The sequence below is a fragment of the Pseudophryne corroboree genome, chromosome 10, assembly GCF_028390025.1.
Source record: "Pseudophryne corroboree isolate aPseCor3 chromosome 10, aPseCor3.hap2, whole genome shotgun sequence".
Lineage (NCBI taxonomy): Eukaryota > Metazoa > Chordata > Amphibia > Anura > Myobatrachidae > Pseudophryne > Pseudophryne corroboree.
This window is the reverse complement of record NC_086453.1, coordinates 371,173,000-371,190,318: the sequence shown is the minus strand read 5'-3', so window position 1 is coordinate 371,190,318 and position 17,319 is coordinate 371,173,000. Positions and strand designations below refer to the sequence as shown.

The 17,319-nt window shown below is 48.5% G+C and overlaps 1 protein-coding gene across 1 annotated transcript in view; it reads right to left on the bottom strand.

Moving 5' to 3' along the window:
* The window catches only part of LOC134966751 (uncharacterized), a 254,429-nt gene that overhangs the window by 48,405 nt on the left and 188,705 nt on the right, over positions 1-17,319 (bottom strand). Inside the window, exons 8-9 of the mRNA XM_063943737.1 lie at positions 14,732-14,841; positions 4,863-5,169 (exon numbers count right to left, since the gene is read on the bottom strand). Coding sequence (XP_063799807.1) covers positions 4,863-5,169; positions 14,732-14,841 — 417 coding nt within the window. The remainder of the gene's footprint in view (positions 1-4,862; positions 5,170-14,731; positions 14,842-17,319) is intronic.

Here is a 17,319-nt window from a genome sequence, read left to right as displayed (position 1 = left end):
GACCATGGAACCCTTAATGTAACCAGGCACACCTGTCACCCACTGCTGACCCATTAGGAGTTGGGTTAGCTTTAGCGATACTTGATGAATGGATTGTCAACATTCTGACTATGGGGGTCATTCAGCCCCTGCTGCTAATGCGGCTCGCAGCGCAGTATGCAGATTTCTGCAAACTATGCATGTGCAGCGGCCCGATTGCTGTTGCGCGGACTTACATAGTGCGGCCGCATTCCTGATGGATGCAACCGCAATGTGACTGACAGCGGCAGGTGTTGCGGGCGCGGCGCCTGGAAAGTGGGGTGGGACAGCGGCGTTTTCGGGTCAGCTGCGTGAAATCACGCAGCCGCTCTGATAAAAAAAAATTGCCACTGACCCTGCCACCTTAGTTCCGATGCGTCTGCTCAGCGTGTGCAGAGATAACGGCAGATCTGGCTGTGAATGCGCCGATCTGCGTTCATCTCTGGATAACCCCCTATGTCAACATTTCATCAGTGTCGACATGCCGAATGCCATAACGTGTGTCGTCATTATCACAGTCTGCACAATATATCAAACGTGATTACTGTCCTTTCATCGCCTTTATTACCCGCCAGGTCCTCTCCCTAGGCACCTGCTGATGTCATGTCATATTCCCAGAACTAGAGGGGAGGGGGAAGTGTGCACCTGCGTCTGTGGAAAATGAAATCCGCCGCACGGTTATATCCTGTTTGTGAATTACCCCCAGCGGAGACAGAGAGACAGGATGGCAAGAAACGTGAGTGGGTAACGGTGGAAAGCGGGCCGGAATAAGCAGGAACGAGCGCTGACAGCCGGATAAATATGCGCTTATATAGTTCCCATCCACCCCGCTCCCCTGTAATGTCTCAGTAAGTGACAGCTTGTCTTTTCCTCCCGCAGTATGTTCCCAACGCACAGCTACAAGCATGTACCACGCTCCCAAATGCAGCCGTCTCTCACCGCTTTAATTCCCTCCGCTGCCAATTAAATTAATAACCAGCACACAGAACTCTGCTGTCTCTCCGAGCCCCGGCCGACACGCCGGCTGTTACATAACCAGGGAGACGTGAGACACGTAGGAAATAGCTGAGGAATAGGCCGCGTGTCTCTGTGACCTCTATGGGTCGGGGGTCTCAGTGTGATCTGCGGCTGCCGTATGGAACCTGATCATGTCAGGGAGAGTGAGAAGGCACAATAACTGCTGGTATATGTACAGGTGATGGACTACCGGACCCGTCTGCTTGTAAATGTCTATTTCACATTTAGCAAATATATGGTTAAATTAGAGCAGCACAGCGCAGAATACACTTTGGGTCTAATTCAGACCTGATTGCTCGCTAGTAGTATTTTGCAGCGCAGCGATCAGATAGTCACCACCTATGGGGGGAATGTATTTTCGCTTTGCAAGTGTGCGAATGCCTGCGCAGCAGAGAGGGACGAAAACGTTTTTTGCAGTTTCTGAGTAGGTCTGGACTTACTCAGCCCTTTGCGATCACTTCAGTCTTTTTGGTCCCGGAATTGACGTCAGACACCCGCCCTGCAAACGCTTGGACACGCCTGCGTTTTTCCAACCATTCCCAGAAACGGTCAGTTGACACCCACAAACGCCCTCTTCCTGTCAAACTCCATGCGAATGGATTCTTCGTAAAACCCATTGCACAGCAACGTTCCGCTTTGCGGTGCATACGCATGCGCAGTTCTGACCTGATCGCAGTGCTGCAAAAAACGCTACTGAGAGATCTGGTCTGAATGACCCCCTTAGCAACGTTATCAATAATAGGGTGATAAAACTTGTTGTAAATAATAAAACGGTTGCGTATGATAAATGGTTCTCCAGCCAATCTGCTCCTGTCATGTGTTTGAAAAATGACAGTTAGGAGCTGATTGGCTGGACCACCATTTATAATACGCAACAAGTTTTATCATTCACAGTGAGTCTTATCACTCGTTGATAAATGGTCCCCATAGCCCTGTCTGGAGAGGTGCAGTGAGAGATGGAACACGTGTGGCGGAACGGATCCCGAGTGTGTGTGTTACAGGACAGAAGACACACGTTACAGTATGGCAGCTGGTGCAGTGCCGGGGTCATGGGTTACCTATCTGTGTGGAGTTTGTGTTCTCTCTCTCTCCGTTTCCAACTATACTGGTAGGCGAGCTGGTTCTGACCAGATGGACCCACAGGCTGTGTGTGCGGCAGATAATGTAGATTGTAAGCAGCCTCCACCGGGAGAGGAGCCGATGTGAGGTGGTGCTATATAAATACAGTATAACTAATGATAATAATAATAATAATAATAATAATAATAATAAATAATGAAGAACGTAAATACTGTGAATCAGACCCAGCTATACAACATATATATCCAAATACAGACATTCTATACAGAATGATATTACCCCATAACACCACTGTATAACGTTATAATCCCAATATTACCTCACAGTGTAGCTATTAAACCTTTTAAGGCCATATATAGAGCCTGTGAAAAGGTACTTTATAGCTTTAAAACAGCACTATATAGCCTTGTAATGCCCTATTTAGACTCATACCTCCTATATATATATCTATCATGTCCCCTCATCCAGTGATACTATCATGTCCCATCATCCAGTGTTGCTATCATGTCCCCTCATCCAGTTGTGCTATCATGTCCCCTCATCCAGAGGCGCTATCATGTCCCCTCCCCAAGTGCTATCATGTCCCCTCATCCAGTGATACTATCATGTCCCCTCATCCAGAGGCGCTATCATGTCCCCTCCCCAAGTGCTATCATGTCCCCTCATCCAGTGATACTATCATGTCCCATCATCCAGTGCAGCTATCATGTCCCCTCATCCAGTTGTGCTATCATGTCCCCTCCTCCAGAGGCGCTATCATGTCCCCTCCCCAAGTGCTATCATGTCCCCTCCCCAAGTGCTATCATGTCCCCTCATCCAGTTGTGCTATCATGTCCCCTCATCCAGTTGTGCTATCATGTCCCCTCCTCCAGAGGCGCTATCATGTCCTCTCATCCAGTGACACTATCATGTCCCCTCCTCCAGAGGCGCTATCATGTCCCCTCACCAAGTGCTATCATGTCCCCTCCACCAGTGACACTATCATGTCCCCTCACCGAGTGCTATCATGTCCCCTCATCCAGTGACACTATCATGTCCCCTCCTCCAGAGGCGCTATCATGTCCCCTCACCAAGTGCTATCATGTCCCCTCCACCAGTGACACTATCATGTCCCCTCACCGAGTGCTATCATGTCCCCTCATCCAGTGACATTATCATGTCCCCTCATCCATTGACACTATCATGTCCCCTCATCCAGAGACTCTTTCATGTCCCCTCATCCAGTGACACTATCATGTCCCCTCACCCAGAGACTCTATCATGTCCCCTCATCCAGTGACACTATCATGTCCCCTCATCCAGTGACACTATCATGTCCCCTCATCCAGTGACACTATCATGTCTCCTCATCCAGTGACACTATCATGTCCCCTCATCCAGTGACACTATCATGTCCCCTCATCCAGAGGTGCTATCATGTCTCCTCATCCAGTGCTATCCTGTCCCCTCATCTAGTGACGCTCTCATGTCCCCTCATCCAGTGATGCTATCATGTTCCATTATCCAGTGTTGCTATCATGTCCCGTCATCTAGTGTTGCTATCATGTCCCATCATCCAGTGCTATCCTGTGCCCTCATCTAGTGACGCTCTCATGTCCTCTCATCCAGTGATTCTATCACGTCCCCTCATCCAGTGTTGCTATCATGTCCCCTCATCCAGTGTTGCTATCATGTCCCATTATCCAGTGTTGCTATCATGTCCCATCATCCAGTGCTATCCTGTGCCCTCATCTAGTGACGCTCTCATGTCCTCTCATCCAGTGATTCTATCACGTCCCCTCATCCAGTGTTGCTATCATGTCCCCTCATCCAGTGTTGCTATCATGTCCCATCATCCAGTGTTGCTATCATGTCCCATCATCCAGTGTTGCTATCATGTCCCCTCATCCAGTGGCGCTATCATGTCCCTCATACAGTGGTGCTATCATGTCCCCTCATCCAGTGCTATCACGTCTCCTCATCCAGTGCTATCACGTCTCCTCATCTAGTGCTATCACGTCCACTCATCCAGTGACACTATCATGTCCCCTCATCCAGTGACGCTACCATGTCCCCTCATCCAGTGGAGCTATCATGTCCCCTCATCCAGTGCTATCAATTCCTATCAAATTGCATCCACTCTGTACAGTCCACACATATCCTCACATGTATTCTCATTCTTCACTTTCCCTTCCTCTCGAACCTGGTTCATCATTGCTGTATGATCACATCATATAGCCCACCAAGAACCTTTGCAATCTGGCGGACAACTATGCAACAGATAGCACCTTTCCTTGTGTATCTATGCCTAATTCCCTATAGATTGTAAGCTTGCGAGCAGGGCCTTCCTACCTCTATGACTGTTTGTTATCACCCAGTTTGTTATACCATTGTTATTTCCAATTGTAAAGCGCAACGGAATTTGCTGCGCTATATAAGAAACTTAATAAAATAAATAATAATAATCATATCCCCTCATCTAGTGCTATCATGTCCCTCCATCCAGTGCTATCATGTCCCATCATCCAGTGATGCTATCATGTCCCATCATCCAGTGTTGCTATCATGTCCCATCATCCAGTGATGCTATCATGTCCCCTCATCCAGTGTTGCTATCATGTACCCTCATCCAGTGGTGCTATCATGTTCCTCATCCACTGGTGTTATCATGTCCTCTCATCAAGTAGCGCTACCATGTCACGTAGACAGAAGACAGAGACAGAACTAGTTTATACATAAAACAAGTGTTATTACTTTACCGCCTCTACCTGGTCAGAATCCGTCTGGTCGCCAGCGCTCTCAGCACTCGGTTCAGCTGTCTTGTCGTCGGTCTCCTCTGTAACAGGTTGCTCAGCCAGAGTCTCATTACCCTGGACCCCTAATACTTCATCTTGTTCAACAGCCAAGTCAGCTTCATGGGTTTGTGGCTCCTGCTCAAGGCTGCGGTCAGGATCCTCACCAACGGATGGGGGTTCTGTGGCCCCAGGTTCTTCAGCTTCTGCTTCTGCTCCGTGTTTTTCTGTATCATCACTTTGCTCTGACAAGGAAAATAAAGATTTCTCCTTCCTCACATGGCTGAAAAGCACAAGAGGAATACAAACATAAATAACCGCAATGTATTCCGTGAACGTTGCAGGAAGCATGTAAACGACAACAAGTCATCTGAAGACGGACACCTTCCACCGCACTCGTGTCACTTTACACTTGGCTTGTACATTGTAATACAGAACTAGTTCCCCCAGTAATCAGGAGAGCAGAGAAGACAGGAATTATTTCACATTTAAATCCCCTCATCCAGTGGCGCTATAATGTCCCCTCATCCAGTGGTGCCACCACGTCCCCTCATACAATGGTGCTATCATGTCCCCTCATCCAGTGGTGCTATCATGTCCCCTCATCCAGTCACTCTATCATGACCCCTCATCCAGTGGTGCTATCATGTCCCCTCATTCATTGGTGCTACCATTCCCCTCATGCAGGGCGCTATCATGTCCCCTCATCCAGTGGAGCTATCATGTCTCCTCATCCAGTCGCGCTATCATGCCCCTCATCCAGTGACGCTATCATGTCCCCTCATCCAGTGGAACTACCATGTCCCTCATCCAGTGGTGCTATCATGTCTCCTCATCCAGTGGCGCTATCATGCCCCTCATCCAGTGGCGCTATCATGTCTCCTCATCCAGTGGCGCTATCATGCCCCTCATCCATTCACGCTATCATGCCCCTCATCCAGTGGTGCTATCATGTCTCCTCATCCAGTGGCGCTATCATGCCCCTTATCCAGAGGTACTATCATGTCCCCTCATCCAGTGATGCTATCATGTCTCCTCATCCAGTGGAGCTATCATGTCCCCTCATCCAGTAGAGCTATCATGTCCCCTCAACTATTGATGCTATTATGTCCCCTCATCAGTGGTGCTATCATGTCCCCTCATCCAGTGGTGCTACCACGTCCCCTCATCCAGTGGTGCTATTATGTCCCCTCATTCATTGGTGCTACCCTGCCCCTCATTCATTGGTGCTACCATGACCCTCATCCAGTGGAGCTATCATGTCCCCTCATCCAGTGGTGCTATCATGTCTCCTCATCCATTGGTGCTATCATGCCCCTCATCCAGTGGTGCTTTCATGCCCCTCATCCAGTGGTGCTATCATGTCCCCTCATCCAGTGGCGCTACCATGTCCCCTCATCCAGTGGCGCTACCATGCCCCTCATCCAGTGATGCTATCATGTCCCCTCATCCAGTGGCGCTATCATGCCTGTCATCCAGTGGCACTATCATGTTCCCTTATCTAGTGCTATCATGTCCCTTCATCCAGTGGCACTATCATGTCCCCTCATCCAGTGCTATCATGTCTCCTCAACCAGTGGTGCTATCATGTCCCTCATCCAGTGGTGCTATCATGTCCCCTCATCCAGTGGCGCTACCATGTCCCCTCATCCAGTGGCGCTATCATGCCCCTCATCCAGTGATGCTATCATGTCCCCTCATCCAGTGGCGCTATCATGCCTGTCATCCAGTGGCACTATCATGTTCCCTTATCTACTGCTATCATGTCCCTTCATCCAGTGGCACTATCATGTCCCCTCATCCAGTGCTATCATGTCTCCTCAACCAGTGGTGCTATCATGCCCTTCATCCATTGGTGGTACCATGCCCCTCATCCATTGGTGCTACCATGCCCCTCATACAGGGGCACTATCATGTCTCCTCATCCAGTGGTGCTATCATGCCCCTCATCCAGTGATACTATCATGCCCCTCATCCAGTGGCACTATCACATCTCCTCATCCAGTGTTGCTATCATGCCCTCATCCAGCAGAGCTATCATGTCCCCTCATCCAGTGCTATCATGTCCCCTTATCCAGTGGTGCTATTAGGACCCTCATCCAGTGGTGCTATCATGCCCCTCATCCATTGGTGCTACCATGCCCTTCATCCAATGGCGCTATCAAGTCCCCTCATCCAGTGGAGCTACCATGTCTCCTCATCCAGTGGTGCTATCACGTCTCCTCATCCAGTGGCGCAATTGTGGCGCCATCATGCCGCTCATCCAGTGGCGCTACCATGTCTCCTCATCCAGTGGTGCTATCATGTCCCCTCATTCATTGGTGCTACCATGCCCCTCATCCAGTGGTGCTATCACGTCTCATCCAGTGGCGCAATTGTGGCGCCATCATGCCGCTCATCCAGTGGCGCTACCATGTCTCCTCATCCAGTGGTGCTATCATGTCCCCTCATTCATTGGTGCTATCATGTCACCTCATCCAGTGGTGCTATCATGCTCCTCATCCAGTGGCGCTATCATGCCCCTCATTCAGTGGCGCTATCATGCCCCCTCATCCAGTGGAGCTATTATGTCCCCTCATCCAGTGGTGCTATCATGTCCCCTCATCCAGTGGCGCTATCATGCCCCTCATCCAGTGGCGCTACCATGTCCCCTCATCCAGTGGCGCTACCATGTCCCCATATCCAGTGGAGGTACCATGTCCCCTCATCCAGTGGTGCTATCATGTCTCCTCATCCAGTGGAGCTACCATGTCCTTCATCCAGTGGTGATAGCATGTCCCCTCATCCAGTGGTGCTATCATGCCCCTCATCCAGTGGCGCTATCATGTCCCCTCATCCAGTGGCGCTACCATGTCCCCTCATCCAGTGGAGCTACCATGTCCCCTCATCCAGTGGCGCTACCATGTCCCTTCATCCAGTGGTGCTATCATGTCCCCTCATCCAGTGGTGCTGCTAGGTCCCCTCATCCAGTGGAGCTACTATGTCCCCTCAACCAGTGGTGCTATCATTTCTCCTCATCCAGTGGCGCTATCATGCTCCTCATCCAGTGGCAATATCATGTCCCCTCATCCAGTGGCGCTATCATGTCCCCTCATCCAGTGGCGCTATCATGCCCGTCATCCAGTGGCGCTATCATGTTCCTTCATCCAGTGCCGCTATCATGTCCCCTCATCCAGTGCTATCATGTCTCCTCAACCAGTGGTGCTATCATGCCCTTCATCCATTGGTGGTACCATGCCCCTCATCCATTGGTGCTACCATGCCCTTCATACAGGGGCACTATCATGTCTCCTCATCCAGTGGTGCTATCATGCCCCTCATCCAGTGATACTATCATGCCCCTCATCCAGTGGCACTATCACATCTCCTCATCCAGTGTTGCTATCATGCCCTCATCCAGCAGCGCTATCATGTCCCCTCATCCAGTGGTGCTATTAGGACCCTCATCCAGTGGTGCTATCATGCCCCTCATCCATTGGTGCTACCATGCCCTTCATCCAATGGCGCTATCAAGTCCCCTCATCCAGTGGAGCTACCATGTCTCCTCATCCAGTGGTGCTATCACGTCTCCTCATCCAGTGGCGCAATTGTGGCACCATCATGCCGCTCATCCAGTGGCGCTACCATGTCTCCTCATCCAGTGGTGCTATCATGTCCCCTCATTCATTGGTGCTACCATGCCCCTCATCCAGTGGTGCTATCACGTCTCCTCATCCAGTGGCGCAATTGTGGCGCCATCATGCCGCTCATCCAGTGGCGCTACCATGTCTCCTCATCCAGTGGTGCTATCATGTCCCCTCATTCATTGGTGCTATCATGTCACCTCATCCAGTGGTGCTATCATGCCCCTCATCCAGTGGCGCTATCATGCCCCTCATTCAGTGGCGCTATCATGCCCCCTCATCCAGTGGAGCTATTATGTCCCCTCATCCAGTGGTGCTATCATGTCCCCTCATCCAGTGGCGCTATCATGCCCTTCATCCAGTGGTGCTATCATGTCCCCTCATCCAGTGGTGCTACCATGTCCCCTCATCCAGTGGCGCTACCATGTCCCCTCATCCAGTGGCGCTACCATGTCCCCTCATCCAGTGGAGGTACCATGTCCCCTCATCCAGTGGTGCTATCATGTCTCCTCATCCAGTGGAGCTACCATGTCCTTCATCCAGTGGTGATAGCATGTCCCCTCATCCAGTGGTGCTGCTAGGTCCCCTCATCCAGTGGAGCTACTATGTCCCCTCAACCAGTGGTGCTATCATGTCTCCTCATCCAGTGGCGCTATCATGCTCCTCATCCAGTGGCGCTATCATGTCCCCTCATCCAGTGGCGCTATCATGTCCCCTCATCCAGTGGCGCTATCATGCCCGTCATCCAGTGGCGCTATCATGTTCCTTCATCCAGTGCCGCTATCATGTCCCCTCATCCAGTGCTATCATGTCTCCTCAACCAGTGGTGCTATCATACCCTTCATCCATTGGTGGTACCATGCCCCTCATCCATTGGTGCTACCATGCCCCTCATCCAGGGGCACTATCATGTTTCCTTATCCAGTGGTGCTATCATGCCCCTCATCCAGTGATACTATCATGTCCCTCATCCAGTGGAGCTATCACATCTCCTCATCCAGTATTGCTATCATGCCCCTCATCCAGCGGCGCTATCATGTCCCCTCATCCAGTGCTATCAAGTCCCCTCATCCAGTGGTGCTATTATGCCCCTCATCCAGTGGTGCTATCATGCCCCTCATCCATTGGTGCTACCATGCCCTTCATCCAATGACGCTATCATGTCCCCTCATCGAGTGGAGCTACCATGTCTCCTCATCCAGTGGTGCTATCACATCTCCTCATCCAGTGGCGCCCTCATGCCCCTCATCCAGTGGCGCTACCATGTCTCCTCATCCAGTGGCGCTATCATGCCCCTCATCCAGTGGCGCTATGATGTCTCCTCATCCAGTGGCGCTATCATGCTCCTCATCCAGTGAGGCATCTCTTCTGCAGGATAACACAAGGGTGAGCTTCCTGCCACATTGATCCTTGATCCCTAAATAACATCTTGCAGATCTGTTCTGGAATCTGGATAAGTATCTCCTAGGTGACTAAGGCAGAGGTTCTCAAAAGCGGTCCTCAGGGCACCCCAACGGTCCAGGTTTTAGGTATATCCATGCAGATGGCTTAATTAGTACCTCAGTCAATTAACCTGGACCATGAGTACTGCATTTGAGAACCTCTGGACTAAGGTATTCTCTGTTCTGTTACTGAACAAGGTGAATGCTATAGCACAATTGGCTCAAAAACAACAACAATGCAGAATAATAGTGACATCAAAACCAAGCATAGTGATCAATGCTGCTGGAAAATGGCTACAGATGGCCGAATGTTATCTTCTAATAGTGCCAGCTGTGCCAGAAGAGATCTAGCCAACAGACTGAAGGATGAAGGACGCCCAAGTCGGGCACTGATCAGCCACTCTGCGCAGGAACAGCCCAGTGTATATCTGGCATACATAAGAGCTGAGAGAAGGGATGTGTCCCTTAGTGTGAGGTTGACCATATATGAGAGGCCTGCAGGAAAATTCACAGGGACAGACCTTGGTGACTGGAGGCCAAATTGGACAAGATGGCTGGAGAGTAATGAGAAAAACGATGGCTGGAGAGTAATGCGAAGAACGATGGCTGGAGAGTAATGCGAAGAACGATGGCTGGAGAGTAATGCGAAGAACGATGGCTGGAGAGTAATGCGAAGAACGATGGCTGGAGAGTAATGCGAAGAACGACGGCGGGAGGAATGCAGGGAACGATGGCGGGAGGAAAGCAGGGAATAAGGCAGGAGGAATGCAAGGAATGAGGCAGGAGGAATGCAAGGAATGAGGCAGGAGGAATGCAGGGAATGAGGCAGGAGTAATGCAGGGAATGAGGCAGGAGTAATGCAGGGAATGAGGCAGGAGTAATGCAGGGAATGATGGAAAAATAATGAAGGGAATGAGGCAGGAGGAATGCAAGGAATGAGGCAGGAGGAATGCAGGGAATGAGGCAGGAGGAATGACGGGAATGAGGCAGGAGGAATGCTGGGAATGAGGCAGGAGGAATGCTGGGAATGAGGCAGGCGTAATGCAGGGAATGATGGAAAAGTAATGCAGGGAATGATGGAAAAGTAATGCAGGGAACGAGGCAGGAGGAATGCAAGGAATGAGGCAGGAGAAATGCAGGGAATGATGCAAGAGAAATGCAGGGAATGAGACAGGAGTAATGCAGGGAATGAGGCAGGAGTAATGCAGGGAATGATGGAAAAGTAATGCAGGGAATGAGGCAGGAGTAATGCAGGGAATGATGGAAAAGTAATGCAGGGAATGAGGCAGGAGGAATGCAGGGAATGATGGAAAAGTAATGCAGGGAATGAGGCAGGAGGAATGCATGGAATGAGGCAGGAGGAATGCAGGGAATGATGGAAAAGTAATGCAGGGAATGAGGCGGGAGTAATGCAGGGAATGAGGCGGGAGTTATGCAGGGAATGAGGCGGGAGTTATGCAGGGAGTGAGGCAGCAGTAATGCAGGGAATGATGGAAAAGTAATGCAGGGAATGAGGCAGGAGTAATGCAGGGAATGAAGCAGGAGTAATGCAGGGAATGAAGCAGGCGTAATGCAGGGAATGAGGCAGGAGAAATGCAGGGAATGATGGAAAAGTAATGCAGGGAATGAGGCGGGAGAAATGCAGGGAATGATGGAAAAGTAATGCAGGGAATGAAGCAGGAGTAATACAGGGAATGAGGCAGGAGTAATGCAGGGAATGAGGCAGGAGTAATACAGGGAACGAGGCAGGAGTAATGCAGGGAATGAGGCAGGAGTAATGCAGGGAATGATCGAAGGAAATACAGGGAATGAGCCAGGAGTAATGTAAGGAATGAGCCAGGAGTAATGCAAGGAATGAGGCAGGAGTAATGGAAGGAATGAGGCAGGAGTAATGCAGGGAATGATGGAAAAGTAAGGCAGGAGTAATGCAAGGAATGAGGCAGGAGTAATGCAGGGAATGGTGGAAAAGTAAGGCAGGAGTAATGCAAGGAATGAGGCAGGAGTAATGCAGGGAATGGTGGAAAAGTAAGGCAGGAGTAATGCAAGGAATGAGGCAGGAGTAATGCAGGGAATGGTGGAAAAGTAAGGCAGAAGTAATGCAAGCAATGAGCCAGGAGTAATGCAGGGAATGATGGGTTAGTGAGGCAGGAGTAATGCAAGGAATGAGGTAGGAGTAATGCAGGGAATGATGGAAAAGCGAGGCAGAAGTAATGCAAGCAATGAGCCAGGAGTAATGCAGGGAATGAGCCGGGAATGAGCCAGGAATGGGGAATGATGGCAGGACTGGAAACACATCTGCATACAGGAGCACACTAGTAAGACAGTATGAACAGTAACAAGACTGGAGGCCCCCTGGAACCTAGTGCCGGATTAAACCATGTGGGGGGCCCTAGGCAGTCGAAATCTCAGGGCCTCCCTCGCAAGTTATCTCCTAATATGTTTGTCATTTTACCACCCTACAGTCTACGATCTGGAAGCTGTAATGTGAATCTGATGTCTCTGGTTTATGTGCTGTAAGTTGGTAATGGGTACATGACATTAATACAGTATTTTCTCTATAGATCTTTAATGTAAAGTTTTCGTCTCTTTCAGTGGATTGATTTTTTTCTATCTTCTAGAGTCTGATTGTCATTTTCTTTCAAGATCAAATCTAGATTATTTTGATCCATTGTCGCAGTGCCCCTAAAAGAAGCATGGCCCATAGGCCGGTGCCCACTCTGCCTATTTGGTAATCCGGCACTGCTGGTACCAAGAGGAGCACAGCATACAGGAACAGTGGTAATACTTGCAAACAGGTTGAGCAGGAAAAAACATTGCATTGTAACAAGAAAGCATAGTCCAAACAAGCCAGTTGTAATAGAAGTCTCCAGGATCACAGTGCAGCCACATTTGCAGCATCCATAAGGCCCGGCGGTAGCCGTAAGGAATGTACAGCGACGTCGCAAAGCTTCAATGCTAAAGGCTGGAGAGTGCTCAACGCAGCAATACCTACCAATTGCATTCATGGACTGATCCTGTAGGGTGGTTCTTCTGTGCCTTGGAGAAGCTCTAAAGCCAGAGGAGTTTGCAAGTCTTCTTGGTAACAGAAATGTTCTATACAGACTAAAGATACAGATTCATACAAAACAGCATTGCCAGTGATACCGCAGCAAGCATAACTGACATGCCGAGCTTTATTATTTGAGACTTTTGTCCTATATCAGCCAACCCTTGCACATGGTCACATGTGGGGTGGCGATAGTTGGTGATACAGACGGCAGGAAGCACGTCATTCAAAATTTACTTTTAAACAATCTTAGTGCTTCATATCTGAAAATGTCTGGGTATAAAGGTATTACTAGAACTATCCGTGTTTATCTTACTCTTTGTTACATTCAATAGACTGGCAATAATGGCCCTCATTCCGAGTTGTTCGCTCGCAAGCTGCTTTTAGCAACTTTGCACACGCTAAGCCGCCGCCTACTGGGAGTGAATCTTAGCATAGTAAAATTGCGAACGAAAGATTCGCAATATTGCGAAAAGACATCTCTGTGCAGTTTCTGAGTAGCTTGAGACTTACTCTGCCAGTGCGATCAGTTCAGTGCTTGTCGTTCCTGGTTTGACGTCACAAACACACCCAGCGTTCGCCCAGACACTCCTCCGTTTCTCCAGCCACTCACGCGTTTTTCCCAGAAACGGTAGCGTTTTTTCACACACTCCCATAAAACGGCCAGTTTCCGCCCAGAAACACCCACTTCCTGTCAATCACATTACGATCACCAGAACGAAGAAAAAACCTCGTAATGCCGTGAGTAAAATACCTAACTGCATAGCAATTTTACTTGGCGCAGTCGCACTGCGGACATTGCACATGCGCATTAGCGACTAATCGCTCCGTTGCGAGAAAAAAATAACGAGCGAACAACTCGGAATAACCCCCAATATTCTAATGGTTACGTTGTGCCTTTTCCCCAGAGCACTAGCATTTGTTCCTTGGCCGCTGTGTAAAGCAATGTATAGCAGATGGCCATGCTTCACTGACATGATGAACTATCCACGCCCAAACTCGTTTGATAGCCTTTAAGAGTGTGCATTACATGTTTTAGTGCTAAGGACGAGGTTGACTCATTCTTCAAAATACAAAGGTCGAGTCACACTTGTCTTAGCACTGCAAGGGTTCATCATGAAGTCCAGGGATGCGTGAGGATCTCCCCCCATCCTGGATCATTAAACTCAGAGGCATCCTAATTTGAAAGAGGGAAGTCCACTCTTTGAAATGATCTGGCCCCTTAGGCTCAGCACATTGCTGAGAAAACCTTCAGCGGTGAAGGGTCAGAATAATGCGCTGGCATACAACACCTGACGGTTACAAGATCTGGAGGCTATTTTTGTTGAATGCAATCTTTTTATTTGAAACTTTTAGCAAAATAGAAAAAAGGAGGGAGGACGGGCAAGACAGAAGGCAAAAGGGGGATTGAGGGAAGGGTATGAGGCTATTGTATTATGTAACCGGAGCTGTGGTCTGAAACGGCAGGTGTGTGTTTCTTCTGCATATACAGGTGTGTAGCGTTGCAGTAGGTACAGCACCCCTGAGCAGTCTGTTCTAATCCTCTACTCTCCAGGAAATCACCAAGCTATGCAGACTTACCTTCCCTCTAAGGACTGTCTGTTGAGGATGACAGGACAGGAGATTGCACCATAATACACTTGTACTCTTGCAGTGTCGCTGTAACGCTGCCCGTGCAATGCAAGTGATTGGAGCAGGATAGTCCCTCTCCGTCCTGTTCTTCACGTCACTCACTTTTCTCTAGACTGCTCCCTGAGTTTCTCCACCTCTCCCCGGGCTAGATGTCCTCGCAGCGCAGCTTGTATCACCGTGGCGGCCTGTACCTGCGTTTCATTTGTGTCATCCTGCGGAAACAACCATCGCACGTGTTATTAATTACTGAGCTGCTGTGGGAAAGTGCAGAGTATGACTAATGAAGAGAATTTACCAAGGAGGTCAGATAACTACAGATAGGTGGCTTCTTATCCATTCATGCAAATCTAACAGCTAGATGTGTCAGGCCTTACACACAACATCCAGAAACTTCACCATACTACAAAGAAAACTGTAAATAATTGTTACCTCCTATAGTCACTGTGAGGAGCACTGCTACACCATATAATGAGGATGGGACATTACATATAGCTATGGTTACTGCCTCCTATAGTCACTGTGAGGAGCACTGCTACACCATATAATGAGGATGGGACATTACATATAGCTATGGTTACTGCCTCCTATAGTCACTGTGAGGAGCACTGCTACACCATATAATGAGGATGGGACATTACATATAGCTATGGTTACTGCCTCCTATAGTCACTGTGAGGAGCACTGCTACACCATATAATGAGGATGGGACATTACATATAGCTATGGTTACTACCTCCTATAGTCACTGTGAGGAGCACTGCTACATCATATAATGAGGATGGGACATTACATATACAGTAGCTATGGTTACTGCCTCCTATAGTCACTGTGAGGAGCACTGATACATCATATAATGAGGATGGGACATTACATATAGCTATGGTTACTGCCTCCTATAGTCACTGTGAGGAGCACTGCTACACCATATAATGAGGATGGGACATTACATATAGCTATGGTTACTGCCTCCTATAGTCACTGTGAGGAGCACTGCTACACCATATAATGAGGATGGGACATTACATATAGCTATGGTTACTACCTCCTATAGTCACTGTGAGGAGCACTGCTACATCATATAATGAGGATGGGACATTACATATAGCTATGGTTACTGCCTCCTATAGTCACTGTGAGGAGCACTGCTACACCATATAATGAGGATGGGACATTACATATAGCTATGGTTACTACCTCCTATAGTCACTGTGAGGAGCACTGCTACATCATATAATGAGGATGGGACATTACATATAGCTATGGTTACTGCCTCCTATAGTCACTGTGAGGAGCACTGCTACACCATATAATGAGGATGGGACATTACATATAGCTATGGTTACTACCTCCTATAGTCACTGTGAGGAGCACTGCTACATCATATAATGAGGATGGGACATTACATATAGCTATGGTTACTGTATCCTATAGTCACTGTGAGGAGCAATGCTACACCATATAATGAGGATGGGACATTACATATAGCTATGGTTACTGCCTCCTATAGTCACTGTGAGGAGCACTGATACATCATATAATGAGGATGGGACATTACATATAGCTATGGTTACTGTATCCTATAGTCACTGTGAGGAGCAATGCTACACCATATAATGAGGATGGGACATTACATATAGCTATGGTTACTGCCTCCTATAGTCACTGTGAGGAGCACTGATACATCATATAATGAGGATGGGACATTACATATAGCTATGGTTACTGTATCCTATAGTCACTGTGAGGAGCACTGCTACACCATATAATGAGGATGGGACATTACATATAGCTATGGTTACTGCATAATATAGTCACTGTGAGGAGCACTGCTACACCATATAATGAGGATGGGACATTACATATAGCTATGGTTACTGCCTCCTATAGTCACTGTGAGGAGCACTGCTACACCATATAATGAGGATGGGACATTACATATAGCTATGGTTACTGTCTCATATAGTCACTGTGAGGAGCACTGCTACACCATATAATGAGGATGGGACATTACATATAGCTATGGTTACTGCCTCCTATAATCACTATGAGGAGCACTGCTACACCATATAATGAGGATGGGACATTACATATAGCTATGGTTACTGCCTCATATAGTCACTGTGAGGAGCACTGCTACACCATATAATGAGGATGGGATATTACATATAGCTATGGTTACTGCCTCCTATAGTCACTGTGAGGAGCACTGCTACACCATATAATGAGGATGGGACATTACATATAGCTATGGTTACTGCCTCCTATAGTCACTGTGAGGAGCACTGCTACACCACATAATGAGGATGGGACATTACATATAGCTATGGTTACTGCCTCCTATAGTCACTGTGAGGAGCACTGCTACACCATATAATGAGGATGGGACATTACATATAGATATGGTTACTGTCTCCTATAGTCACTGTGAGGAGCACTGCTACACCATATAATGAGGATAGGATATTACATATAGCTATGGTTACTGCCTCCTATAGTCACTGTGAGGAGCACTGCTACACCATTTAATGAGGATGGGATATTACATATAGCTATGGTCACTGCCTCCTATAGTCACTGTGAGGAGCACTGCTACACCATATAATGAGGATGGGACATTACATATAGCTATGGTCACTGCCTCCTATAGTCACTGTGAGGAGCACTGCTACACCATTTAATGAGGATGGGAC